The 26,741-nt window shown below is 41.4% G+C and overlaps 1 protein-coding gene across 11 annotated transcripts in view; it reads left to right on the top strand.

Annotated features, from left to right (window-relative positions):
* The window catches only part of LOC139456080 (small G protein signaling modulator 1-like), a 74,572-nt gene that overhangs the window by 27,455 nt on the left and 20,376 nt on the right, over positions 1-26,741 (top strand). For 2 of the 11 annotated variants that reach the window (XM_071237598.1, XM_071237590.1), the window contains exons 4-14: positions 2,809-2,943; positions 5,323-5,390; positions 6,042-6,196; positions 6,696-6,854; positions 8,399-8,529; positions 15,160-15,227; positions 15,548-15,712; positions 18,880-19,050; positions 19,320-19,494; positions 21,974-21,988; positions 24,691-24,755. In XM_071237598.1, the coding sequence (XP_071093699.1) occupies positions 2,809-2,943; positions 5,323-5,390; positions 6,042-6,196; positions 6,696-6,854; positions 8,399-8,529; positions 15,160-15,227; positions 15,548-15,712; positions 18,880-19,050; positions 19,320-19,494; positions 21,974-21,988; positions 24,691-24,755 (1,307 nt within the window). Of the gene's footprint in view, positions 1-2,808; positions 2,944-5,322; positions 5,391-6,041; positions 6,197-6,695; positions 6,855-7,768; positions 7,814-8,398; positions 8,530-15,159; positions 15,228-15,547; positions 15,713-18,879; positions 19,051-19,319; positions 19,495-21,973; positions 21,989-24,690; positions 24,756-26,741 lie in introns of all 11 variants that reach the window. The other 9 variants (XM_071237591.1, XM_071237599.1, XM_071237595.1 and 6 more) reach the window with 9 other exon arrangements.

Here is a 26,741-nt window from a genome sequence, read left to right as displayed (position 1 = left end):
CACCCCCAGTGTACGTGGATTGTGTCACCTCCAGTGTACATGGATTGTGTCACCCCCAGTGTACATGGATTGTATCCCCTCCAGTGTACGTGTATTGTGTCCCCTCCAGTGTACATGGATTGTGTCCCCTCCAGTGTACATGGATTGTGTCCCCTCCAGTGTACGTGGATTGTGTCCCCTCCAGTGTACATGGATTGTGTCCCCTCCAGTGTACATGGATTGTGTCCCCTCCAGTATACGTGGATTGTGTCCCCTCCAGTGTACATGGATTGTGTCACCTCCAGTATACGTGGATTGTGTCACTTCCAGTATACGTGGATTGTGTCACTTCCAGTGTACATGGATTGTGTCACCTCCAGTATACGTGGATTGTGTCACTTCCAGTGTACATGGATTGTGTCCCCTCCAGTGTACATGGATTGTGTCCCCTCTAGTGTACATGGATTGTGTCACCTCTAGTGTACGTGGATTGTGTCCCCTCTAGTGTACATGGATTGTGTCACCTCTAGTGTACATGGATTGTGTCCCCTCCAGTGTACACGGATTGTGTAACCTCCAGTGTACATGGATTGTGTCACCTCCAGTGAACATGGATTGTGTCACCTCCAGTGTACATGGATCGTGTCACCTCTAGTGTACATGGATTGTGTCCCCTCAGTGTACATGGATTGTGTCACCTCCTGCATCACTGTCGCCTGCATCACTGTGGGCCTGAACTCATGTCAGCCCTGGGCTGTCATCACTGATCTTTCATCCCACATCAAGCTGCACATACTGAAATACTGTTCAAAGGAGGAATAATCCCTGGATCTCACTCTCACGTTAGCGTTGATGTGGATGGCCTGAAATAACGACCTGGCAGCTGAGCCGTCGGTGACGACTGTTTGATGCATCCATTTTCGTTCCCAACAGTCGGAGAATTACGTCAGCTGTTGGGAAATATTGATGTCACGTCTCTAATGGGAATCCGGATCTGTGTGCTCTGAAATTGTAGTTAATGACTTTGTTCTTCTGAGGGTAAAACTTTGATGAGTCCGAGCTTGCCATCACAAGCTGTATTGATGTGTGATTGGGCAGTGTTATCATGGTTATCCCGCAGCCCGGAGGAATCTTCTATATGAAATCGTTACTTTAAACAATACCAGTATAAGTCAGACCACCAGACTGTAGTGGTGGGTTGGAGTATTGTAGATACTTAATATATGACATTAAATTTCTACTCTGGTGTCATTTTTTTTTTCAGGGATATAATGCGGGGTGATATAGTCGTCGTCTGGTCTGTCTGTCTGTCAATCCATCTATCCGTATTTCGTTTCTGGAAGATTACTTGAAAGCCGTGAATGATTTTTTTATCCAAACGTGGTACATGTATTAACCAGGGGCTGATGTGGTACCTTTAGCTATTATGGGGGCAGGGGGAATTTGTCATCTTCTGGAGACTCCTGTTATCTTTGTCTTCTGTAAGTTTTAGACTGATGTATCACGCTTCATGCTCATTTGTCGAAGCCGATGGGGATCCTGGGTTAGATCAGGAGACTTAGAGCAACCTGTGTGGATATTGGATCTGACTTCTGGACCATTTGGTCTGAGTCAGTGATTTGTTTGATTGCCTAGCATTGTGTCCTGCTCGTAATATCACTAGTTTGTTTGGTCCCGACTCTATTATTTACAGGCCTCTGTACTATAGCTGTATTATTGCAAAGTCTGGCATTAAATGGCAATCAAAAGCCCAGTTGATTAACTTTTTTGTCATCGTTGTGAAATCATTCATGTTTTCTCAGTTGAATGTTGGTAAGGCGTCTGCTGCTGGAGCCTCATCCCCCCTCTGGGGAGCAGGACTCACTGATCCTGTGATGGGGACGCTTCACCATCGGCCATTACGGAACTATGTACCACTGATAACCATTGCCATTGGCTTCAACAAGACAATGTTTCTATAGAATTATGTCATCTTGATCTTGGATGAAGCGTGGTCATGTGTAAATGGAGAATTGAGGCTGCTGAATAGCAGATCCAACATTGGCTAAAAAATAACGGTGATCAGACCAGGGTGAAATTTCGTGTTTTGTGTTCAACTGCGTCAAGTGCAGGCTGCAGTTAGCAACAGACTGCACAACAGATAAACAGGCTGCACAACAGACTTTACTGGACATTTGATACCAAAAAATCTCAAGCTGTGTTTTGATATTAGACTAATCAGTGATTGTGTCTGGGACAAGCACATTTCGACTTCAACATTTCTGTAATACATAGAGAATCTCACCCGAGTGTCTTTTGCTATCAAATATATCAACACGACTTGATAAACGTGGAAAAATTCCCACGATTTTTGCCACTTTTATCAATGAGTGTTGATATAATTGATATCAAAAGACATGAGGGTGAGATTTTATTTATCATCCAACATCATTCTTCCAACTTTTTCAATATGTAGACAGTAATTAGCAGTGACTTCAGTGTAAAAAGTACTGCTAACAGCTTCAGTAGCAGAGCCATTAGTGATGTCATTTGATTGTGACGTCATGGTAACCAGTGACGTCACAATGGTCTGCAAAGCATTGTGATGTGATTTCATTGCAGTGATATCTACAGTGTAGATATAGCTCGATCTAATCCAAGCGATATCTCCTGTGGGAGCCAGTTTTGGATGATAAATGATAATAATCACCTCATTATAGTTACCATTTTACCATTAAGCACATTGTAGTGTCCCCTGGTGTTGTTTGGTTCGAGTTCTACTAAATGTTATGTCAAACTCTCCACTTCTTCTTGGTTACATGTATCTATATATTGTTTCTTCTGCTTCAGGAAATCCCTTGACAATAACAAGAATCAGACGAGACGGACACTCCAGTCCTTCAACCCTAAGTATCTGTGGCTGAGAATTGCCATCTTTGAGAAACAGCTGGCTAAGATTCTAGACTACCTGGTACAAAATCACAGGTAAGTCAACAATTCCTTCAGTGGAGGGACTGCATCACTTCAGATGTCGCTCCCACGGTAGTCTGACATACTGTGGAATGGCTTAAGTAATGTTCAAACTATGTTAATCCCATCTCACAACACAAGATAGGCGAACCAGATCCTCATCACTCTGTGGTAAGATTTCGTATATGTATGTCTTCAAGCCCTTTATTGTCTTGGCCATGTCTCCCCAGGTCTTGTTACAGTGATCTGTCAGTGTTGAAATCAGTGGCAAGTCACGGGAGGTAGTCCGTAATACTGAGTGACAAGTGCCTTGTATTCCTAAGCTGTGAAACTTAGAACTTGTTTGTAAATAAGACTGGAGGTCAATCTGTTCACGTCGTTGTTTACCTTTGCACCTATTGACATGAAGACACCACAAGACTTAGCGTGTGTATTTGGGGAACACTGCTAAGAAACTTTTATAATATAGGGCTCAAGCTTAACATCCTTGGAGGTCTTGTTCAAGGTTATTGAAGGTCACATTTGTTATTTTACTGGTACTTTTAGATGGGATGCAGGTACGATTTCATTCTGTTTTTCCACCTGCATCAGTAAATTAATCAGGTTGCACCACCAAAATAGTTGCACCAATTTATCATGAATTGAAACCCTGTATTTTCAGCTATTTTTAATATTAAATAATTTTGAGGAGAATATAAATTTGAGAATGTGCTCTAGTATATTATTTTGGGTAAATCTGTATAAGGCTTTTCACATTATGATACCGGGTATCCAGCAAACAACCTTAAAAAGAAGTTTCAAAGTGTCTGTTTGTTCTGATTGTAACCTCATGAGTGACTGTCCTAGTTCATTACATTCTGTTCAAATGCAAAATATATTTTAGCGAGAAACGTTCAAATCTTACAATATAAACTGAGGTTGTATTAATAAAATCCCATACATCATTCACACAGAATGTATACAAGTTTGTAATACATCATGTACATGACAATTACATCAACGGTTCTCAATGAGACAATAATACAACATCCATTTTGAATGAGTGAGAGAGTGAGTATGGTTTTTAAGCCACTTTTAGCAATATTCCAGCAATATCACGGCGGGGGACACCAGAAATGGGCTTCACACAATGTACCCATGTCAGGAATCGAACCTGGGTCTTCTGTGTGACGAGCGAACGCTTGAACCACTAGGCTACCCGACCGCCCCCATTTTGAATAAAACCAGATGGTACTTTGATTATAATGAATACATTTTTTTTCAATACAGTAACAAGAGTGTTATTCTTGTTTGAAAGTTCCCAGATCTTTGTTTTGCAGTGGCAAGAACTAAAATCTGATACACCGTAGTCGACGTAATAAGTACCCACGGCGATAATTGCTAACATATTGACTAGTGAACAATCCCAATTAGCACCCCTTCCGATTGATCAATGTACACAAGACTTATTTATTCGCGTATAATACTCACTCGTGTGTTATATGCACCCTTAATTATGGGCAATGAAATTCTGGAAAAATATATCTGTCATACATAAAAATTTCAGGCTGTCGGCATAAACCACAAAATTTATCTTTCAACTCTCTTTTTTTCCACCAAAATAATATTCTAATAAGAGCCCCATATTTCTCATTTTGATAGCGCCCTGGGTGCTTATTACGTTGAATACGGTAATGAGATTGGTAGACAGGTTCTGGTGGGGTTTCATATGGACCTGCTCAGAGACCAATATTTGGTCCCAAGTCTGAAGCAAATGTCAGCAAAAATTCCAAAATTAGAATTAAGGTTTGGTAACAGCTAATGTTTATCACTGATAACAGGACCAATAAACAGGAAGGGGCTGTGAAGTTTTGTTTTACATGTTCCATTGAATGAAATATGAAAATACCACTGACTTTAAGAAAATACAGATTTTTAGTTTGGAAATCCTTGATAAAGCCCTATATGGCTATTGGTATCTTTATCAATGTATCTTCAGTTTATAGCATTTGGAGGGGCGGTCGGGTAGCCTAGTGGTTGAATAGTTCGTTCCTCACGCCGAAGACCGGGTTCGATTCCCAAGATGGGTACAATGTGTGAAGCCCGTTTCCGGTGTCCCCCGCTGTGATATTGCTGGAATATTGCTAAAAGCGGCGTAAAACTATACTCACTCACTCACTCATAGGATTTGGCGATTCCGTGAAAGTGAACAACTGGCTGACCTACTTATGTTTATGTTTGGAGAAATATCAGTGAAGATCCTGTAATGCAGACCATTTCAAACACATGTGTAACTCTCTTCTGAGATTAAACAGAAAGTAGACTCTTCTCAGCATGATTGAACTTCTGACAAATAAGCTAAGACAATTTCCAGTTGACCTTGCTTTCAAGGAGTGTTTGTATTGTGTGTTTCAGTCGCTACTATGAAGGGGACGCTCTCATTGCTGACCCTGTCGACGGACCGATCTTCGCATCGTTACTTGGTAAGTCCCTGCTGAAAGCGGAACTTGTTCTCGGTTCCTAGTGTGTGTCGTGTGAAATGATTAATGGTGAGTAGGCTGGCTGCATTGAACATGGATGGTTGGCTGCCCTTGGATGGGAAGATACCTCACCAATATGGGGAGTAGGGGGGCACAATGGCTGCATTGAACATGCATGCGTGGCTGCCCTTGGGTGGGAAGACGTCCAGGTGGGCACAATGGCTGGAGGGTGGAATTTGCTTGTTGGTGTGACCAAATAAGATTGTCAATGACCAAATTTTTATGTGTGTAGTTTGATTTCATGTGGTATCAATGGGTATTTCATTATGCAGGAGAAATATTTGGTTGCATGACCAGTGTTTTAAATAATTTAAAACCCAACAAGGCGGTTGGGCAGGTGACCCATAAAGGTTGCCTCCCTATCTTCAAAGTTACCTGCCCGGATTCAGACATTATAAATATTGAAAGGTCACGAAAAGTAAGAGACCAATCGGCATCGAGATTCAGTAGAAATAATGCAAACAATTACTTGAGAATATTCAAGGAGTTATAATAATGCTGAATATGTAAGTAGTTCATGACATCAGTTGAGATTTAGTGCAATAATCTTGAACACGACATTAAACCCAGTTTCACCTCCCTCCCCGTTTCCAGTTGGTCCGTGTGCCCTTGACTACACCAAGATGAAGACGTCCGACCACTTCTGGACGGACCCCCCGGCAGATGAGCTGGTTCAGCGTCACCGCATCCACTCCAGCGGCAACCATGCATTCACCTCGCCCGGGTCTCCAAAACGACCAGGACTGCAGGTATTAAGTTTGAAGGAGAATTGTTTCCAATTAAATACAGGCGATCACAAGAAAACTGACAAGAATCTCTTTTGATAAAGTAAAAGACATTAAGAAGTATCCATGGCTCTTTTCAAACTCTGTCATAGACTGACTGACATAACATAAATACATTGTAACATAAGTACCCTATCATGCACTTACGCCAGTCTTAGTGCTGAGATTGTAACTTTAATGCTCTATCATAGATTTACGGCAGATAAAGTAACTTGTTGCCCTTTTCAACAAATCCATTTCAGCGCTAAGATTGTAAATTTCATACCAATGACATTGGCTGAGATAAGTTTTTGGCATGGGGCCATGCTTTTGGTTTTGTGGAATTATAACTGATTTCTACTTAAATATTTCAATTTTAATGTGAGGTATATAACACTGAGTTGTGTTGAACCTGATCCCTAAGTGTGAATCTGTGCTATGCTTATTTCCTGCTGGTTGTGGTCAGCTACTAATCTACCAACAGTGTCTGTCTGTGTGTCCCCAGCTGCGGCGGAACCCCAGCTCCAGCAGTGAGGACAGCCCGAAGGCGTTCCACATGTCGGCCCGGGAATACGTGGAGTCACTGCACCAGAACTCCAAGACTACTCTGCTGTATGGCAAAAACAACGTGCAGGTGCAGCCGGTACGTCCCACAGATCAACTCTCACTCGATTGTGCTGTGTATAATGCCTCCATTCTGTATTGTTAATCAAACATGCATGTCTGTCAAAGGGAACGTGTTATTCTTTACACAATGCCTTATATGAGCTCCAGGCACAAATGATGGATTGTTCGTTGTTGGTTTCAGAAGGAAGGCATTGGCCACTTGTCTAGACTCTGATGTGTTGGTTCGTTGTTGATTTCAGAAGGAGGGCATTGGCCACTTGTCTAGACTCTGATGTGTTGGTTCGTTGTTGGTTCCAGGAGGAGGAAATTGGTCACCTTGCTGGGTACCTGTCTCTACACCAGATAGACTCTGATATGTTGGTTTGTTGTTGGTTCCAGAAGGAGGACATTGGTCACATGGCTGTCTACCTGTCTCTACACCAGATAGACTCTGATATGTTGGTTTGTTGGTTTCAGAAGGAGGACATTGGTCACCTGGCTGTCTACCTGTCTGTGTACATGTCTCTACACCAGATAAACTCTGATATGTTGGTTTGTTGTTGGTTCCAGGAGGACATTGGTCACCTGGCTGTCTACCTGTCTGTGTACCTGTCTCTACACCAGATAGACTCTGATATGTTGGTTTGTTGATTCCAGAAGGAGGACATTGGTCACCTGGCTGTCTACCTGGCTGTCTACCTGTCTGTGTACCTGTCTCTACACCAGATAGACTCTGATATGTTGGTTTGTTGGTTGCAGAAGGAGGACATTGGTCACCTGGCTGTCTACCTGGCTGTCTACCTGTCTGGGTACCTGTCTCTACACCAGATAGACTCTGATATGTTGGTTTGTTGGTTGCAGAAGGAGGACATTGGTCACCTGGCTGTCTACCTGTCTGTGTACATGTCTCTACACCAGATAGACTCTGATATGTTGGTTTGTTGGTTCCAGAAGGAGGACATTGGTCACCTGGCTGGGTACCTGTCTCTACACCAGGTAGACTCTGATATGTCGGTTTGTTGGTTCCAGAAGGAGGACATTGGTCACCTGGCTGGGTACCTGTCTCTACACCAGATAGACTCTGATATGTTGGTTTGTTGGTTGCAGAAGGAGGACACTGGTCACCTGGCTGGGTACCTGTCTCTACACCAGATAGACTCTGATGTGTTGGTTCGTTGTTGGTTCCAGAAGGAGGACATTGGTCACCTCGCTGGGTACCTGTCTCTACACCAGATAGACTCTGATATGTTGGTTTGTTGATTCCAGAAGGAGGACATTGGTCACCTGGCTGGGTACCTGTCTCTACACCAGATAGACTCTGATATGTTGGTTTGTTGTCGGTTCCAGAAGGAGGACATTGGTCACCTCGCTGGGTACCTGTCTCTACACCAGATAGACTCTGATATGTTGGTTTGTTGATTCCAGAAGGAGGACATTGGTCACCTTGCCGGGTACCTGTCTCTACACCAGATAGACTCTGATATGTTGGTTTGTTGGTTGCAGAAGGAGGACATTGGTCACCTCGCTGGGTACCTGTCTCTACACCAGATAGACTCTGATATGTTGGTTTGTTGGTTGCAGAAGGAGGACATTGGTCACCTTGCCGGGTACCTGTCTCTACACCAGAGTGGGGAGGGCCTCATGATCATGTGGACACCTAACCAGCTCATGAACGGATGCTGTGATGAAGTCGGGGAGGAAACAGACCGCAGGTAGGTCATATGACCCGTGTAGACACATGATCCTAGATCACTTGACCCCCCCAGGTTGCATAACAAGGTCACATGATCATTTAGGTCAGGTAATCAACTAGGTCACATGATCACCTAGGTCACATGATCAACTCAGTCACATGATTATCTAGGTTACATGACCAGCGAGGTCATATGTTCTGCGAGGTAAGTATATAATGTAACCTCCAAGGACCCCACAATGTCGCTTGATTATCTAGGCCATATAGCCTTCCTCAGAAGTGCTTCAACATCCACCATGAGAGAAGTGATTCCAATAATTAAGATAAGATTAAGATAATCATAACATGGAGTCATGGTACCAGCAACTCAGTGTCTGTGACTTAGTTGATTGTGTGTCATAGTCAGGGTGACATTGTGACATTGCTCATATCAATCACTGGATTGTGTGGTCCAGACTTTGTTATTTGCAGGCTGCTGTGGTTATGGCTGGAATATTGCTGATTGCAGTGTTAAACTACAAACAACAAAACAATATGTAACATGATTTAATGCTTGTTGACTCCCTTATCGGCTTCTGTTGTATCGGAGCAACACACGGACAAACACATTTCAGATATACTTTCTGTTGTTTTGTACAGCTGTTGTTTGCTCTGTGTTGTTCCTTACTTTGATCTGTTGTTTATTTCCCTTTCTTCAAGGTTGATAAAACTCGTAAGAATTGGTTTCCATTATTCATTGTGTAGAGTGCTGTAGAGGTGTGAGAGCAAGGACAGCAGACTAGACTAACCCATGATAGGCGTAACTAACATGGTCCCGGTGATAGATATATAGACCTGGTGGTTGATGTGTGGACCTGGTGGTAGATATGTGGACCTGGAAGTTGATTTGTGGACCTGGAGGTTGAGGATTGTCAAGGGGTTGCATTAGTTGGTGCTTACAGGTCTGGTTATGATCATCATCCCAAGGCAAGGGTGATAACTCTCTAAAAGTCCGTTTTCCACCCTTGCCAAACTGGTGGAGGGGTGGTATTGCTGGTATTATGGAGTTACGTTTTGGCTGGACTAACTAGTCTATGCATAGTCCAATCACAGTCGCACAATGAAATCGAAATCCGGTTCGTAAACTGTCGTGCAGATTTCGAGCGATTGCAGGATCTGCAAATCTTTTGCACCGCCAACTCGTTGTCAACAGATATTTTCCAAATCTTTTCATGTTTTCAATCAAGGTGCTCACGTGATTTGATGCACTTCGCGTTGTAAGACCTGTTTTATCACAATATAGATCATGATTATTGATCAGATTGTCTTGACTGGGTGCCGCCATTTACTTTGGAGCAAATGCAAGTGATACGAGAGGTGGAATCCGATTGGTCCATAGGAGAGGCATAGAAGGGACATAACTCGTAATAGCCACTGGTGGTGCTACGATCGAGCCCAGCAATTCCCGCCTAATTCGGCAAGGGTGGAAACTGGACTTTTAAAGTCAGTTAACTCTCTTGCCTCAGGAAGATGGTTTATGATAGAAATACTGATATTATTCAAATGAAAGGGATGATAATATATTATATGCCAGTGCAATCTTAAATTTTGATTCATAGTTAACATGTTCATCCTTGCTGCTACTTCTAGCATCATCGCTAGCCCTGTAAGCTATATACGTTCATCATTTCCTGTGAGTCTTACCTTATCTGTTTATTCAATATATTGCTGTCTGTAAAAAGAAACTGATTGATGCAACTATTCTTGAACCTGCCTTTTTTATTTCTGCTTTGTTGTTTACTTTTGCTATTTTTGTTTTCTGGTGCTACCTGTGTGAATACTCAATTGGTAACCATGGTAACAATCACAGCCAGTTATTGCGACGGAGAGCCAGTCCTAAGCTGTGAGTAGGTCTTGCAGGAGTCACGTCCCTGATACTCTCGAACCATCTTCCCGTCGAGGATGGTGCGTCTGCATCATATATACTGTATCTATACTCACCTTCCTTGCCAGTGTAGGAGGGTTCAGCCTGCATCATATATATCCTATAACCCTTCACACCTTGCCAGTGCTCTTTGCTAATAGAAATGATTTGCTTGCCCATATATCTGCTGACGACTCCTCCCCCCCCCCCCCCCCAAAAAAAAGAAAGAAAATGAAAATTGATTCATTTTTAGATCCATTTCTTGACCCAAATTATTTCTTTAACCTGATTTGGAAATTGTGACCAGAATGTCTAACAAATTGTTGATTGTAAGTTAACAATGTTATATTTGGAATAACACTTTCTCAGATTCTCATACCTTTTGGGGTTGAGCCTCGGTGGCTGAGTGGCTTGATCGCTGACTTTGTGTGCTGGCAGTTAGGTGCCTCACTCTGGCAGTGTGGGTTCGAATCCCAGATGAGACACTAGAATCTGTACTTTACAAAGAAAGTGTTATCCTAAATAGAACATTTGTTACATTTGATCACTTTCTAAATGGCATTGTGTGTTCCCAAATTGTTGATTGTCTTTGAGAATTCCTCATCATGACCAATTTGACATGAACCCTGTCTTCTTGTTCATCCTGGTGTTCAGGGTTAGTGTTTGTTAACCTCACACAGTCCTGAAGTGTCCGCTGGAATATCGGCAAGCCAATATGTTTTACGGGATGGTTCTGTGCTTAAATGTCTGCATGACAGGATATGTGGCCTTGTTTTGGAAAAACCCCAGTGCATGATTGTTAAACATTATCAAACATATATTCATGAAAAAACAACAGTTATCAAATAGCAAATGCCTCTCTATGTTTGATGTAAAACGACAGTTATCAAATAGCAAATGCCTCTCTATGTTTGATGTAAAATGACAGTTATCAAATAGCAAATGCCTCTCTATGTTTGATGTAAAACGACAGTTATCAAATAGCAAATGCCTCTCTATGTTTGATGTAAAATGACAGTTATCAAATAGCAAATGCCTCTCTATGTTTGATGTAAAACAACAGTTATCAAATAGCAAATGCCTCTCTATGTTTGATGTAACATAAAGACACGTAGTAGAAAGATTGAAGTCAGTTGAAGGCATTCAACATGTGTATTGAAGTAAAGGTTGGTGTCCATGGAAGCCTTCTCGATCTATCAGGCTAATTAAGGTAGCGATAGAAATTGGCAAATGTCCTCCTGTAGTCCTTGCCAAACTGCCCAATACACTGATGTACTTATGGACTTGTAGAAATTTGACATTTTTAGCGTTTTTTCTGTATGTTATCATTATAAGGACTAGTAGACTAAAAATGCTAGTTAAAATCACTGATTTAAGGTTTGGAGAGCTTAGCTAGGTCCACTCCTGGTATATATTTACACATTGTGCACACTTTCACCATCAGGAGTTGTTGGGTAGCCAAGTGGTTGTAGTGTTTGCTGGTCATGCTGAAGGCCTGGTTTTGATTCCCCACATGGATACAGTGTTGAAGCCTGTTTCTGGTGTCCCCACCTGTGATATTGATGGGATATTGCTAGGTGTGGTGTGTAGTCATGCCCATTCACTCATGGAATTCTCATTAGATATGAGAAGCATGCATCAGATGTGAAAATGCCCCGCTAGCTGGGATTCCACGGTTTGATTGGTCCCCAGCATGGACTGCTGGCTGTAAGGGGCGTGGTTTCTTGGTTGATGGCATTTCATCAGAGTGGATCATTGCTCATGATATCAATCACTGGTTTGTCCCAATTATTTACAGGCCCGATTCCCGACATGGGTTCAATGTGTGAAGCCCATTTCTGGTGTCACCTTCTGTGATATTGCTGGAATATTGCTAAAACCAAACTCACTCACTCAATATTTACAGGCCACAGACGTATACCTAGAATATTGCCGAATGCTGCATGAAAAAACAAAACAAACAAAATGCCAACTAAAATTACTGTAACCATGGTAACCTTTTTTAATTGTTTCATGATGACTCTTGCATGGAATCTTTAATGTGACTACACAAAGTATGAGGGTGTTAAACTTCTTTGAGAAGGGTTGAAGCACTAAGTTGAAGCACTAAGTAAGGACAACATATATGGAAGAACAACTTCTTTAGTATTACTTTGAGCGACGTTTCGGCCAAGGTTGCTTGATAACGGTGTTAGAACCTACACCGAAATGTTGCTCCTAAATGTATTAAAGAAGTTGTTCATCTATTTTTCATTAGGCTAAAAAAGTAAAAGTCTTGGTTTAAGTGTTACAAATGGGAATGTCACGTTTCACAAAGCACTCATTATTGGCTATACTGTCTTGTGCTAATACACTTAACACAGACTTGTATGACATTGTCTGTGTGCTCACATCATACCACTACGACCAGTATGAAGCCATGGTAGGCTAGTATGACATTGTCTGTGTGCTCACATCATACCACTACGACCAGTATGAAGCCATGGTAGGCTAGTATGACATTGTCTGTGTGCTCACATCATACCACTACGACCAGTATGAAGCCATGGTAGGCTAGTATGACATTATCTGTGTGCTCACATCATACCACTACGACCAGTATGAAGCCATGGTAGGCTAGTATGACAATATGAAGTATCCCAAAAGTGTCATTTAACAATAGTGGTTCTTCCCACGTAATAATGACCTTGAGTAGCCCAGCGGTTGTATCTTAAGACCCATGAAGATCCGGGGTAGAATAGGTCTTCAGCAACCCATGCTTGCTGTAAAAGGCGACTATGCTTGTAAAAGGCAACTAACGGGATCGGATGGTCTGGCTCGCTGACTTGGTTAATGCATGCCATCGATCCCAAATGCGTGGATCGATGCTCATGATATTAATCACTGGATTGTCTGGTCCAGACTCGAGTGCGGGGTTAAAAAACAAACCAATCAATCAATTGTGTCTCAAGTGTCCTGGACCAGGTTTGATTCCACACATGGAAGGCATTCTCCGTTTCCGTGCTGAGTGGAATGAATTAATCCCCTTGCTAAGTTCTACCCTCGTGCAAAGGAGATATCTGAGCACCTTGCACTGTATGGAGTCTTCTGTTGATTCTGTGTCTGTTTTTAAAAAACCTGTATGTTGACAGTTTCTATTTCTGGGACTTACGATGACATCTGTTTTACTGAATGTGATTGCATGAGTTTTGAATTCTTTTTTTGCCCACGAAAAGCAAGTTTTCCCTTTTTTTATGTGCTTGATTTCCATTAATGTGAATTAATGAGCACATTTTCCTAAAAATCCCACAGTGATTTCCTTCAGCTAAAACAAAAAATAGCAGATACACTGAAATTGTGTTAACTCAAACTTCACTAAGATGTAAAAACTGTCACAGTGTTCACTAATTCAAAGTTAAACAACAAACAAACAAACAATGCTCCCTAGTCTTTTCTCTATGTTCAGTCTAGGTCTCAGGGTAGTAACTGGCTTGTGCCGAGCTGATATTGTTTGAGTGAGCGATATCATCAGCCCTTAGATTGCTGCATAACATTTGATTGTACAGAATGGTTGCAGTGATATTTGCTGGAATGCCAGGTAGCCTTGCCTCCCTTTCTCACTGTTGGATACATCAACGTACTGTTTCAGTTGTGACCCTTTCACAGTGTGGTGGTATACAGTCAAGTCCCGTTAATCCGACATGGTTGGTTGAGTATGATTATGTTGAATTAACGAGTTTGTCAGATTAATTAAGTAGTATCAATGTTTGTGATAAAAAATCGTACAATTACACGATAGATAACAATACAAACACGTAACAAAGAAAAGAAAACTGAAATATTCATATTGTTATGTTACATTGTTAGCGGAATATGTTTTCTAATCATGCAACCTCTAAAGCTTAACACAAAACAACTGTCACGGACTGTATGACCTATTCAAAATACTTTTAAGAGCATTGTCTAGAAGTCGCAAGTTTGAAACTAGTGCCCCAATGCTTAAGAAAGCTGCTTTCTAAATGGCTAATTTCATTGGTTGGTCATAGTTGTGAAAGGTTCTTCTGACGTGACCTTGCTGTGATGGGATGCCCTCGGCGATAGCGAGGACTTGTATCTGATTTTGATGAGATTGAGGTAATCTAAGCATGTGATAAAACCTGTTGTCTTTATTTAAAGCATTAACTAAAATTATTTAAAGCATTAATTGTTTATTGTTAAGCAAGTTTATCTCTGCAGCCGTCTTGCAACAAAATATGGGCTGTGTACTCTCAGGCAGATGACCACGGAATACGCTGATCACTGTGTTGGATTAATGAGACTGATTAATGAGTGATTTCAGTAATTCATTGCAAATTAGGTGTGTTGGAGTCGGAGTACGAGACTGTCAAATTAACGTGTCTAAATAGCACTGATTGAATCGGTTCCCATCATTAGTGTCGGATGAAGCCGATTATCAGATTAACGGGTGTCGGATTAACGAGACTTGACTGTACATAATCATACTGCACCAGCTGTAACTGCTGGGTGAAATAAGCACAGAGCATTAACAAAGTTGTAAGGCTGAAACGACAGAACTGATTTTTCCATTGATTTAATGCCTATTCATTTTTTTATTCTTTAATTAATATCTCTTTTATGGGTGTCGTATTTATATTTTTATATTTCTTACTCAAAGAATTATGGTCATATTGTCTATTGCTATGGTTACCATGGTACCCTCTTCCAAGGGAGCAGGTATTTGCTACATGTTGGTCCATCTATTTACAGCATGTACTGGGAGTTCGCCATGACGATCTACGTTGATGAGATTGTCTACATCCACTGCCACCAACAACGTGAGTCTGTCAGCTTCCTTCCTTCCATCCTTCATTCATTCCTTCATTCATTCATTCTTGTAAACTCTTGTAAATTAAGATATTAACTGTTGAAAATTAGCTGGAGGTCAAAGTGCTTGTTTGTCCTGCACAAGTCCAGGATTTGATTGATTGATTGATTGATTGATTGATTGATTGAAGTACTTATTTGAAAAATAGGCAGATAAATTATAAAAACGTATCACAGAATGTTTCTGTAATCAATATGATTCAACCTTGAACAACAACATCAACTCACATGCTAAGCTTTGTACTGACCACGCCCATCATGTTCCTTGCAGCCGACTGTGGGGGTACAATTGTCCTGGTTGGCCAAGACGGGGTGCAGCGGCCTCCCATACACTTCCCCAAGGGGGGGCACCTGCTTGCCTTCCTGTCCTGCCTGGAAACTGGGCTCCTCCCCCATGGGCAGCTTGACCCCCCTCTCTGGTCTCAGAGGGGGAAAGGTAATCACCAAACTTGTGATCAAAAACATTCCTCACTTGAAACGGGGGCGGCATTAGGGAGATAAAACATGTCAGGCAGTGGAAGCCAGTGCAGTCATTTCTGGAATCTTTTAGGTTTAATGACTAACCTTTTGTCATAAACTTGTTGATGTGAGACTTTTGTTTATGTTCTGAAATATGTGAAGCCCATTTCGGGTGTCCCTTGCCGTGATATTGCTGCAATATTGCTAAAAGGGGCATAAAATAATACTCACTCACTTATGTCCAAAATGAGAAATACGAATATGTGACGGTGGGGTAGCCTAGAGGTTTAAGCTATTGATCATCATGGTGAAAGCATGGGTTTCATTCCCTACATGGCTGCGATGTATGAAGAACATTTCTGATGACACCTGCCATGCTGGAATACTGCAACAGCAGCAGACTTACTCACTCTGAAATAAGATGATTTCGTATGGGGATGTTTTTGATGATGTGGGAATGTGTCTAGCGCATTATTCCTGTTGGTAGACTGCATGACAGTATGCCCCTACACCACAGTCCTGGACCGAGTAGATTACTAACAAGTGCCCCTACACCACAGTCCTGGACCGAGTAGATTACTAACAAGTGCCCCTACACCACAGTCCTGGACCGAGTAGATTACTAACAAGTGCCCCTACACCACAGTCTTAGACTTAGTAGATCACTAACAGCTAAACCAAAGTCCTGGACAGAGTAGATCACTAACAGGTGCCCCTACACCACAGTCCTGGACTGAGTAGATCACTAACAGGTGCCACTACACCACCGTCCTGGACTGAGTAGATCACTAACAGGTGCCCCTACACCACAGTCCTGGACTGAGTAGATAACTAACATGTGCCCCTACACCACAGTCTTAGACTGAGTAGATCACTAACAGATGCCCCTACACAACAGTCCTGGACTGAGTAGATCACTAACAGGTGCCCCTACACCACAGTCCTGGACTGAGTAGATCACTAACAGGTGCCCCTACACCACAGTCCTGGACTGAGTAGATCACTAACAGGTGCCCCTACACAACAGTCCTGGACAGAGTAGATCACTAACAGGTGCCCCTACACCACAGTCCTGGACTGAGTAGATCACTAACAGATGTTGTTTATTCTGAGTTCATTGTGATGTTGTTGGTTTTGTTTAAAAAACGTGACATGCACTGATCATTGTGCTTGCTTTAGACATTGTATTTCACTTGCATTTTTGAATCATAGTTTAGTTGAATTAAAGTTTCAAATTGAATATATTGTAGACTGTTAATAAGTTTGCTTAAATGAAGTATTTACATCATGAAGTAATTATTCTTCATCAGTGTTAGAGCACCATGCTCAGATCCATGACTTCAACAAATGTAGGAATATATTCAAAATAGCCTCAAGTAATTTTTTTTATTTTAATTGAGTCATTCAGATGCAAGAACATCTGTGGTGTATAGATCTGTCAACTGTTTTTTATTTCAATGATTCTGCTTTGATTTATGTAAAAATCTATGCCCTTTGCTGTTGGTTGTATCTGAAATCTCAGCTACCTTATCTGAGACAGAACGAACATGCATATTGATTACTCCAGCCAACTGAACCTTAGTTGAGGCAAGCTGTGGTTTAGGTGGTGGAAAAATATTTGTATTTCCTGGCTTTCAAGGAACAAGGGTATATCTGTGACACTTCTCTGTTTTGATTGGGCCCAAAATTGTTTGTTTGACAAGTAATATCAAAGTCACAAGTTGTTCACAGTAAGCTTCAGACATTCCATTTGTTTCATTCTGTGATGGGGCATTGGTGCCCCATCATCTGTGCCGAGTTGCATCCATTGGGCACACAAGAAACCTTTGATTGTGGGTTCGAATCCTGGTTTGCCCCTATTATGTTTCTAGGTTTGTCTCACCATTCCTATGCTTGTGGGGTTAACCAAAGTGGTAAACGTCAGAGACCTGCATCACTTTGGGCTTTCTTCCCACATTAGTCAACAAAAGCGTGAAATAACTGGAATACTGCTTGTGTTTGATGTGTGATAAAAGTGTTACATAAGTTGGATGTGTGATAAAAGTGTTACATAAGTTGGATGCGTGATAAAAATGTTACATATGTTGGATATATGATAACAGTGTTACATAAGTTGGATTTATGATAAAAGTGTTACGTATGTTGATTTATGATAAAAGTGTTACATATGTTTGATGTGTGATAAAAGTGTTATGTATGTTGGATGTGTGGTAAAAGTGTTACATATGTTGGATTAATGATAAAAGTGTTACATATGTTGGATGTGTGATAAAAGTGTTACATATGTTGGATGTGTGATAAAAGTGTTACACATGTTGGATGTGTGATAAAAGTGTTACATATGTTGGATGTGTGATAAAAGTGTTACATATGTTGGATTTATGATAAAAGTGTTACATATGTTGGATGTGTGGTAAAAGTGTTACACATGTTGGATGTGTGATAAAAGTGTTACATATGTTGGATGTGTGATAAAAGTGTTACATATGTTGGATTTGTGATAAAAGTGTTACATATGTTAGATGTGTGGTAAAAGTGTTACATATGCTTGATGTGTGATAAAAGTGTTACATATGTTGGATGTGTGATAAAAGTGTCACATATGTTGGATGTGTGGTAAAAGTGTTACATATGTTGGATGTGTGATAAAAGTGTTACATATGGTGGATGTGTGATAAAAGTGTTACATATGCTTGATGTGTGATAAAAGTGTTACATATGCTTGATGTGTGATAAAAGTGTCACATATGTTGGATGTGTGGTAAAAGTGTTACATATGTTGGATGTGTGATAAAAGTGTTACATATGGTGGATGTGTGATAAAAGTGTTACATATGCTTGATGTGTGATAAAAGTGTTACATATGCTTGATGTGTGATAAAAGTGTCACATATGTTGGATGTGTGGTAAAAGTGTTACATATGTTGGATGTGTGATAAAAGTGTTACATATGGTGGATGTGTGATAAAAGTGTTACATATGCTTGATGTGTGATAAAAGTGTCAGATATGTTGGATGTGTGATAAACATGATAAAAATGTTACATTTGTTGGATGTGTGATAAAAGTGTTGCATATGTTGGATGTGTGATCAATGTGAATCTTTGAGCTAATCTGAACTTTACTCAAACTTACAATTTTGCAGTTTCTTTCCCTACAGGCAAAGTGTTCCCCAAGTTGAAGCGTAAGGGCAGTCGTCTGTCGAGCGGCAGCAGCCATGGCAGCCAAGGCAGCACCAGCAGCTCGAGTGCTGACGAGGACGAGGCCACTGACTATGTCTTCAGAATCATCGCTTCCTTCAAGCCTGACCTCATCAGTAAGTATGTGCACATGTGGGGACCTCGGCCGTCTATTGGTTGAAGTCTGACTATCCTGGGACACAGTATTGTAACTCAGAATGCAGACAGAACAAATTCTGTTTGTTTATTTGCTTGACATCTATTATGCAAATGATTAAATTGTGACATGGCAGGTGAGATAGCAAGGTTTGATACTGGGTATGATCATTAATTATGCAAATGGTTAAATTGTGACGTAGCCGGTGAGATAGCAAGGTTTGATACTGAGTATGATTTGCTCTTTCAGCTGCTGAAATGATGGACCCGAAAGCCAAGCCTACAGGTGAACGCTCCCCTTGGCCCGTGCGTCGCCACCTTCCCCCCAGCCCCCTGGCGCAGTCCTCCGTGCAGTCGTACGCCCGAGCGCAGGAAGTTCAGAACAACACGTGTCTCACCCAGTCGCAGGGCAATCACAGGTACCTGTACGTGTTCGTCCACACATAGCGGCATGCCAACCTGCAGAACACCACGTACTGATGTATCTAGTGCCCTGTGCCAACACCACTGTCTTGTTCCTAGCGCCTTGTTCTAAGACCGTGCAAAGTGGCCTTCATGGTAGTCCCCCACTCCTGTAAGTTCCCCATCCACTGTTGTCTCATATCAGTCACTCCTCATGTTGCCACAACATTTCTCAAATCTCACTCAGTTGCCTCGTTTTTAGGATGACTTAAGAGACCAATGGTTCTCCTTACAAATAACAGTTTGTAGTTTTCTGAGTGCCCCTACAATTGATTCAAGGTCTGTGAGAGCCCAGGGTGCTAAATACATCATGCTGTTGCCTTTCAAAGGATCACAAGATGGTCGCTGTTTGAATGATATTGTTATATTGAGAAACAATGTACACTACTCAAAAGTTGTTGAAGAACAACTGTAGTTGACTATAGTTAATCTGTCAAAGCCATTAACTATAGACATACATAAAAAATCTGAAAATAGCCATGGCAGATTAACTGTCGTCATTTGAAAAATTTGGGTATTCTTTAACTTGTTTTAAGTAGTATTATTTATCAACATGATCACATTTCATAGTTTTGACAACCAAATTTACCCTGGAAGTGATATGCCAGTGATTGTTTGAAAGGGTTACGGGTGTTGTAGACGGTTGGCATGCAAGTAGTGTCATTGTTGTCAAAATTGAGTTTTATTACAATTTGCGTGTTTTCACACCGTTGATCAGATCAATGCAACAGATTGACATCTGTATTAAATTTTTATATTAATTTGAAGTTGTCATTGGGTATTTATCTTCAGTCTTGCTGTGTTCAGTCATTGGGCCCACATAGGGTCAGTGAAGTTATGTCAGCATTTTACTACTTTTGTATTTCCAAGTCATCTCCAAAACCAATGAGGCAGTTATCCCCAAACTTTGCTGGGATGATTCTCCTAGCGGTCAGTGTCAAATATGTTCCGTTCTTCTCCATCCAAAGTTTAAGTCAGTTTCCATAGCAACCATTTGGGCCATTGGTCCTCCATAATGGCAGGTACCGACGACCATTCTTTGTATTTATATTTTAGACAAAATAACTTTTATGATGCCGCCCAGTGTGTTTTTGGTCCAGTGAGTTGAAAATGTTTGAAGGATCAATAACTATTTCTCCAAATATGTTCAGAAATGAACTCTTAGATGGTTCCATTCCATTCTTAGCATTGATTTCTATGCAGGACTCTCAGACTACACTTTATAACCACTCCTTATTATCATCTTTATTGCTCATGTGAGTCTACAACACCATCAGATTTGTGATATATGTTACATACAGTCAGTGAGTAGAATCAAGCAATGTGGAAAATGACTATAATTGTCACTTGAGCAATTTACAAAATGACTACATATTTCAGTCACTTTACAAGGCAACTCGCACAACTGTCCATTTATTTTATTATAATAAATTCCAAGCTTGTTCATGTTGAGTTCCAGCCACCAGCGACTGAAAATGAGAGGATTAAAAGAAAATAAATGTTTTTGCATATGTTTTTATATTGTGGCTTCTAATCCTGTTATAAGTAGACTTTTGTGATGTTCTGAGCCTTTTTGAACTGCTTAAGAAGTGTTAGTCAACCTGTTAAATAAATGGACAGATGTTTCAGTTAATTTGTAGAATGACTGAATTATTATGGCATTTTGTAAATTACCATCTTACACATTAGCTGGGACATATAAACTAGCATGAATGAGAAGGATTTCGATCCTATTTGGAAATTTCCACTAACATTTGCCACAGACTTTGGACCGAATACCGTATTCGTGCGCCCTGCTCTAATAAGCGCCCACTGTGATATTTGCTAATACAATGTATATTGGCAAGTGAACAATACCAATTAGCACCCTTCCGATTGATCAATGCACATAAGACTTATTAATTCGTGTATAATATGCACTCGTGTGTTATATGCACCCTTAATGACGGGCAATGAAATTCTGGGAAAATTTATCTGTCGTGTATAACACGCACAGACTTTTCTTTTGTATCATTTCAGGCTGTCAGTATAAACTACGAAATTCACGATCTTCAACTCTTTCACCAAAGTTATATTCTAATAAGAGCCCCCTATTTCTAATTTTGAGAGCACCCTGTGCGCTTATTACGTCGAATACAGTATTGGCCTCAGGGAAGGCTTAGATAAGTCCTTGTTCTACTGACAAGTCCCGCATGTAGTTTAGGCCGGACACCATGGGAAGGAGCAACCTCATTATAGCAACAGAATGTCCATGTTTTTTTTATACAGAATTGACTGTTTTTTTGCTGTAACATAAATTTATTTCATTATTGTAAAAACTTCTGTTATTTATGCTTCATGCATGGAATTCTTTCCCTGACATATATATTTCCAGATAATCTTTATGTGAATCTATATTTTGGCTCAAAAGAGATATTTAATATTTTATTGTTATTTTTTTAGAAACTGGGAAACAAGGTAAGGTTGTCGTTATAAGACAGTATGTGTTGTATACTGACCATGCTCTATACTGAGGATGCACTCTCTCTACCGCATGTCCTTTTCATGATGTCTTCTAAGGGAGAGAACTCATCTCGCCCCACAATATTGTCCACCCTGTCAAGTTTTTTATTTGTCGTCCGAACCTGTTTCAATTTAATGTTTGGCTATATTTACATAAAAAAATAATTAATTCTTTTTTTAATTTCTCATGCTTTTTCATGCATCATTTTTTCTTACATAAAAAAATAGTATAGATGTTGTGGCTGTGTTCCATATTTTCTTACCCCGGTCATGAGTACTCTATGTTGTAAATATTACCTTGAAGTGCAAACTCTTGCCCTCATTTCTCAGCAACAGAAACCTTGTAATTATTGTACAGTGCTTCAGATTACCAAGGGCCACAGAAAAACAAAATGAACTGTTAACTTTGTTTAACCCTATTTTTCCCGTCACTGTCCAGAGTTATGTCCCTTCCCTGTGCCAGGATCTGCTGGGTTTAAGTCCCAGACTGACATTGATGATAAACCTTGGTTGTCTTGCCTTGCCCTTGCTTGGGGTTTCATTAAGGTGTTGAACGACCTTGACCTGCATCATGTGGGATCTCCTCCCACACTGATCTGACCTTGACCTGCATCCCACTCTGATCTGACCTTGACCTGCATCACTCTCTGATCTGACCTTGACCTGCATCACAGTCTGATGTGACTCTGTGATACAACAGAGATAAAAACCTTTCATCATGTCCACAGCGATGTTAAGCATTACTCACTTGCTATATTCCTGAAACCTGAATCATCATTTTCATGAGTTGGCCCAGAACAGTGTTCCCTGAGTACGATGTGTGAAGCCTTTCTAGGTGTCCCCTGTAAGATATTGGTTAGGCTAATGGTTCCTGGAAGACCCAAGACAGTGTTTCCTGGTACAGTATGTGGAGCCTTTCTAGGTGTCCCCTGTAAGATATTGGTTAGGCTAATGGTTCCTGGAAGACCCAAGACAGTGTTCCCTGGTACAATATGTGAAGCCTTTCTAGGTGTCCCCTGTAAGATATTGGTTAGGCTAATGGTTCCTGAAAGACCCAAGACAGTGTTCCCTGGTACACTGTGTGAAGGAGCATGGATATAATTATAATCTTTGTTTAATGCTTCATACTAATCCCTGCCAATTGTTTAAATGTTTTTATTGTGTGATAAGAGTCCCATAGCAACGTGATTTTATACAAACACATTGTTGCTAATAATTGAAAAGTTATTCATTGTTCATGACATCACAGACAATGTGACAGTAGACCATGTCTATGTTCTACATTTTCTCAGAAAGAAAAATTATGGTTGATATGGAAAATAACCAACTCAGAATTACAGATTATATGTCCCTCATGAATTAATGTTGAAAGTTGCTGGCTGAGGTTAAGAACGTCTATTCTTTTACTTGGGACAGATGGTCTGTAATTTATCATACCTCCAAGGTTAGTGCGTAACTGTCATACCTCTAAAGTTAGTGCGTAACTGTCATACCTCTAAGGTTAGTGCGTAACTGTCATACCTCCAAGGTTAGTGCATAGTTGTCTTACCTCCAAGGTTAGTGCGTAGTTGTCATAACTCCAAGGTTAGTGCGTAACTGTCATACCTCCAAGGTTAGTGCGTAACTGTCAAACCGCCAAGGTTAGTGCGTAGTTATCATACCTCCAAGGTTAGTGCGTAACTCTCATACCTCCAAGGTTAATGCGTAGTTATCATACCTCCAAGGTTAGTGTGTAGTTATCATACCTCCAAGGTTAGTGCGTAACTATCATACCGCCAAGGTTAGTGCATAACTGTCATACCTCCAAGGTTAGTGCGTAACTGTCATACCTCCAAGGTTAGTGTGTAGTTATCATACTTCCGAGGTTAGTGTGTAGTTATCATACCGCCAAGGTTAGTGCGTAACTATCATAAAGCCAAGGTTAGTGCGTAACTGCCATACCTCCAAGGTTAGTGTGTAACTGTCATACCTCCAAGGTTAGTGCGTAGTTATCATACCTCCGAGGTTAGTGCGTAACTGTCATACCTCTAATGTTAATGCGTAACTGTCATACCTCCAAGGTTAGTGCGTAACTGTCATACCTCCAAGGTTGGTGCGTAACTCATACCTCCAAGGTTAGTGCGTAGTTGTCATACCGCCAGGGTTAGTGCGTAGTTGTCACACTGCCAAGGTTAGTGGGTAACTATCATACCGCCAATGTTAGTGCGTAACTGGCATACCTCCAAGGTTAGTGGGTAATTATCATACCACCAAGGTTAGTGCGTAACTGTCATACCTCTAAGGTTAGTGCGAAGTTATCATACCGCCAAGGTTAGTGCGTAACTTGCATACCTCCAAGGTTAGTGGGTAATTATCATACCTCCAAGGTTAGTGCGTAACTGTCATACCTCTAAGGTTAGTGCGTAGTTGTCATACTGCCAAGGTTAGTGCGTAACTGTCATACCTCCAAGGTTAGTGCGTAACTGTCATTTAGCCAAGGTTAGTTCGTAACTGTCATATCGCCAAGGTCAGTGCGTAGTTGTCATACCGCCAAGGTTAGTAGGTAACTATCATACCGCCAAGGTTAGTGCGTAACTCTCATACCTCCAAGGTTAGTGGGTAAGGTAGCAGATGGTTGTATGTGGTGAGGATGTAAGACGTGAGCTGGTCTGTTGCAGGGCCCACATCAAGCAGCTGTGTGACACCATGAGGAAGCAGATCATATCCCGAGCCTTCTATGGATGTAAGTTCAGTGTGGTGGGAGTACCACTCATTGTCCTGCACGATACGATGTCAGGATAGTTTTAGTCCACCAGTCCTTCCAATCATGAGAGGGGGCATGGGTGGCCCAGTCGTCTAAGGTGCCGTGAATCGCTGTGCAGAGTTGCGTCCCTTGGGCATGCAAGAAACCTATGATTGTGGGTTCGAATCCCGGGTTGCCCCGATTATGTTTCTAGGTTTGTCAGCACCATACCTGTGCTCGTGGGTTTCTCCGAAGTGGTAAACGTCTGAGACCTGCATCACTTGGGGCATTCCTCCCACATAAAGCTGACATGCCGCGATATAACTAGAATACTGTTAAAAGCGACATTAAACCCAACTCTCTCACTCACTCTAATCATGACATATAGCAAACCGCTAAAAAGATGGCAAAATTCTACTTATCCTTATGCCCCTCTTTCCGAGGCAAGTGATTATTAAAGTCTGATTTCACTCTTGCTGAACTAGACTGGAATTCTAGAGTTACAGTTTGGCAGGACTAATGAGTCTGTGCATAGTCCAATCAATATCGGGAAATCAACATCAGGTGTACTGTCAAATGGGTGTCGACAGATATTTTCTAAATCTTTTCGTGGTTTTGATGAAGGTGCGCAAGTGATTTGATGTACTTCGCGAGGTAAAACCCAATCTCTTCCAATAAGGATATTGATTATTGATCAGATCGTCTTCACTGGATGCCACCTTTTATTTTGAAGCAAATGCGAGTGATGTGAGAGGTGGAATCTGATAAGTCAGTAGGAGGGACATAGCAGGGACATAACTCGTAATAGCCACTGGTGGCGCTATGATTAAGCCACAAGATTCCAGCCTAGTTCAGCAAGGGTGGAAACTGGACTTTTTAGTCAGTTAACTCCATTACCTCAGGAAGATGTGTGATACTTTAACTATTCTGGGTTTCTCACTTGCTACCCCCTTAATCCATTCCTACTCTTTGTGCAAGGTCTGGACCCAAGACCTGTTTGTTCCATGGTGTTGTGTGGATAAAGATGCTGGACTTTTGTTGGTTCTGACATGTTCCCTACTGGAACATCAACCCGGTAAAGAAGGGTTGAACTGAAGTAGGGATGAACTGAAGTAGGATTGAACTGAAGTAGGATTGAACTTCTTGAATTGAAGTAGGATTGGACAGAAGTAGGGTTGAACTGAAGTCGCGTTGAACTGAAGTAGGATTGAACTAAAGTAGGATTGAACTGAAGTCGGGTGGAACTGAAGTCGGATGGAACTGAAGTAGGGTTGAACTGAAGTAGGATTGAACTGAAGTCGGGTGGAACTGAAGTCGGGTGGAACTGAAATCGGGTGGAACTGAAGTAGGGTTGAACTGAAGTAGGATTGAACTGAAGTCGGGTGGAACTGAAGTCGGGTGGAACTGAAGTCGGGTGGAACTGAAGTAGGGTTGAACTGAAGTAGGATTGAACTTAAGTCGGGTGGAACTGAAGTAGGGTGGAACTGAAGTAGGGTTGAACTGAAGTAGGGTGGAACTTAAGTCGGGTGGAACTGAAGTCGGGTTGAACTGAAGTAGGATCAAACTTAAATCGGGTGGAACTGAAGTCGGGTGGAACTGAAGTCGGGTGGAACTGAAGTCGGGTGGAACTGAAGTAGGGTTGAACTGAAGTAGGATTGAACTGAAGTCGGGTGGAACTGAAGTCGGGTGGAACTGAAGTCGGGTGGAACTGAAGTAGAGTGGAACTGAAGTAGGGTAGAACTGAAGTCGGGCGGAACTGAAGTCGGGTGGAACTGAAGTAGGGTTGAACTGAAGTAGGATTGAACTGAAGTCGGGTGGAACTGAATTCGGGTGGAACTGAAGTCGGGTGGAACTGAAGTCGGGTGGAACTTAAGTCGGGTGGAACTGAAGTCGGGTTGAACTGAAGTAGGATCGAACTTAAGTCGGGTGGAACTGAAGTAGAGTGGAACTGAAGTCGGGTGGAACTGAAGTCGGGTGGAACTGAAG

Source organism: Haliotis cracherodii, unplaced genomic scaffold (assembly GCF_022045235.1).
Source record: "Haliotis cracherodii isolate W230 unplaced genomic scaffold, xgHalCrac1.p SCAF_11, whole genome shotgun sequence".
Classification (NCBI taxonomy): Eukaryota; Metazoa; Mollusca; class Gastropoda; order Lepetellida; family Haliotidae; genus Haliotis; species Haliotis cracherodii.
Note: the sequence above shows the minus strand (reverse complement) of the source record. Positions and strands in the feature narration are given on the sequence as shown.